The 1,576-nt window shown below is 36.4% G+C and overlaps 1 protein-coding gene across 1 annotated transcript in view; it reads left to right on the top strand.

Moving 5' to 3' along the window:
- LOC110410600 (dynamin-related protein 3A-like) overlaps positions 1–1,576 on the top strand; it is an 11,292-nt gene that overhangs the window by 2,766 nt on the left and 6,950 nt on the right. Inside the window, exons 9-12 of the mRNA XM_021420374.2 lie at positions 218–327; positions 447–539; positions 648–740; positions 839–976. Coding sequence (XP_021276049.1) covers positions 218–327; positions 447–539; positions 648–740; positions 839–976 — 434 coding nt within the window. The remainder of the gene's footprint in view (positions 1–217; positions 328–446; positions 540–647; positions 741–838; positions 977–1,576) is intronic.

The raw sequence follows: 1,576 nt of genomic DNA, 5'->3' as shown, positions 1-1,576 counted from the left end.
GTTGGGGGGGGGGATGGGGTTTGTGGTAATTGTTACCCAACGTTTCTCTGTTGCAACTATTTCTTTATACCTTACCAATAATTGCATACAAGATTGGATATTGTGCGTCGTTTAGTTTTAGCTGGCTTCGTTTGTTAAATTTCATTATATATTACTTTTCTCTTTCAAAAAATTTTCTGTTGTTGCAAGTTACTTATGTGTTCTCATTATTGGAAAGATTTTTCTGCTATGGTTGATGGAAAAAGTGAAGACATGTCAACTAAAGAGTTGTGTGGGGGAGCCAGGATCCACTACTTTTTTCAGTCAATGTTTGTCAAGCCCTTAGAGGTGATGATTGATTTTGATATGTTCATTCTTCTGAAGTTTTGATGTGATTGATTCTCTATTGTTATGTTTTTTGTGAAATTTTCCCTTTGAAGGACCAGGTGACTAACTGCATTTTGTAGGAAATGGACCCTTGTAATGGTCTGACTGACGAGGATATTGCATATGCCATTAGGAATTCCTCTGGTCTAAGAAATGTTCTTTTTGTGCCAGAGGTGAGTACAATAGTGATTAGTGATTACACATGTTCTCTCTCTTCCCTATTACTTTCCAATTGTTGAAATCAGTGGATCTTAAAAAGTGTGTTTTTCATTGGGTTTCAGGTTCCATTTGAAGTTTTGGTTAGAAGACAAATAGCTCAGTTGTCAGACCCTTGTCATCAATGTCTACGGATTGTCCATGATGAACTGATAAAGGTCAGAACAGTGCTGCTTGTGGTGCTGGGATCTTTAACATAATGAAATTATGATTTTAATATGCAGATATGATGAATAAAGTAAATTTTCTCCAACAGATCAGCCAGGCTTGTGAGTCAAATGGATTGCAGAGGTTCCCATCTTTAAGAAGGCGTGTAAATGAAGTTGTACGGAAGTTTTTAGATGATGCTGCTAAGCCTGCTGAGAGTATGATAGGAAACCTCATTGAGATGGAGGTTATTGATTTCTTATTTTCCTTTCTTTATATAATGTCTACAATGATGTTAGAATTATTGCCTATGTACATGTAGGTTGATATATGCTTGGCAAAGGTTGGGGTGGAGCACTTAATTAATAGCAATCCTACAGCATGTCACTGCCTTTATTGAAACAATTATGTAATCACAGAAAGTAAATGATTATAGACCCCGAAATTTGTTGTAACACTTGATCACGTGTAAGCCGAAGCCATCAAGAATGGGTGCCATAAAAAACATGACCTGGCAAGGAATTCCTAAAAACCTAGGTAGATATGAGGATATGCATGTAGTTGCTTCCATGTATGACACGTATGTGAATGGCTTATGGAAATATCCATTGGGTCAAGAAGATAACTAGTAAGAAATGGAACAAACTTCTGACAAGCTTGATCAAAATGTTGAGTTTTGATAATTCAGCCATACTTGAATCAAGAGATCCAAAATCTTGTTGGCGTTTGTTTGTTGATCGTGTAGTTTCATATTAGTCATTGTTTGCATGTAAATTTTTGATGTAGTCAAAGCGTTTAGGGCAATTAGAACTCAACAATTAGGGCTAGAATAGGGTTGATTGTGTTG

This window comes from Theobroma umbraticum, unplaced genomic scaffold (genome assembly GCF_002168275.2).
Source record: "Theobroma umbraticum cultivar Fairchild unplaced genomic scaffold, ASM216827v3 scaffold_56.0, whole genome shotgun sequence".
NCBI lineage: Eukaryota > Viridiplantae > Streptophyta > Magnoliopsida > Malvales > Malvaceae > Theobroma > Theobroma umbraticum.
This window is presented reverse-complemented; position numbering and strand designations above follow the sequence as displayed.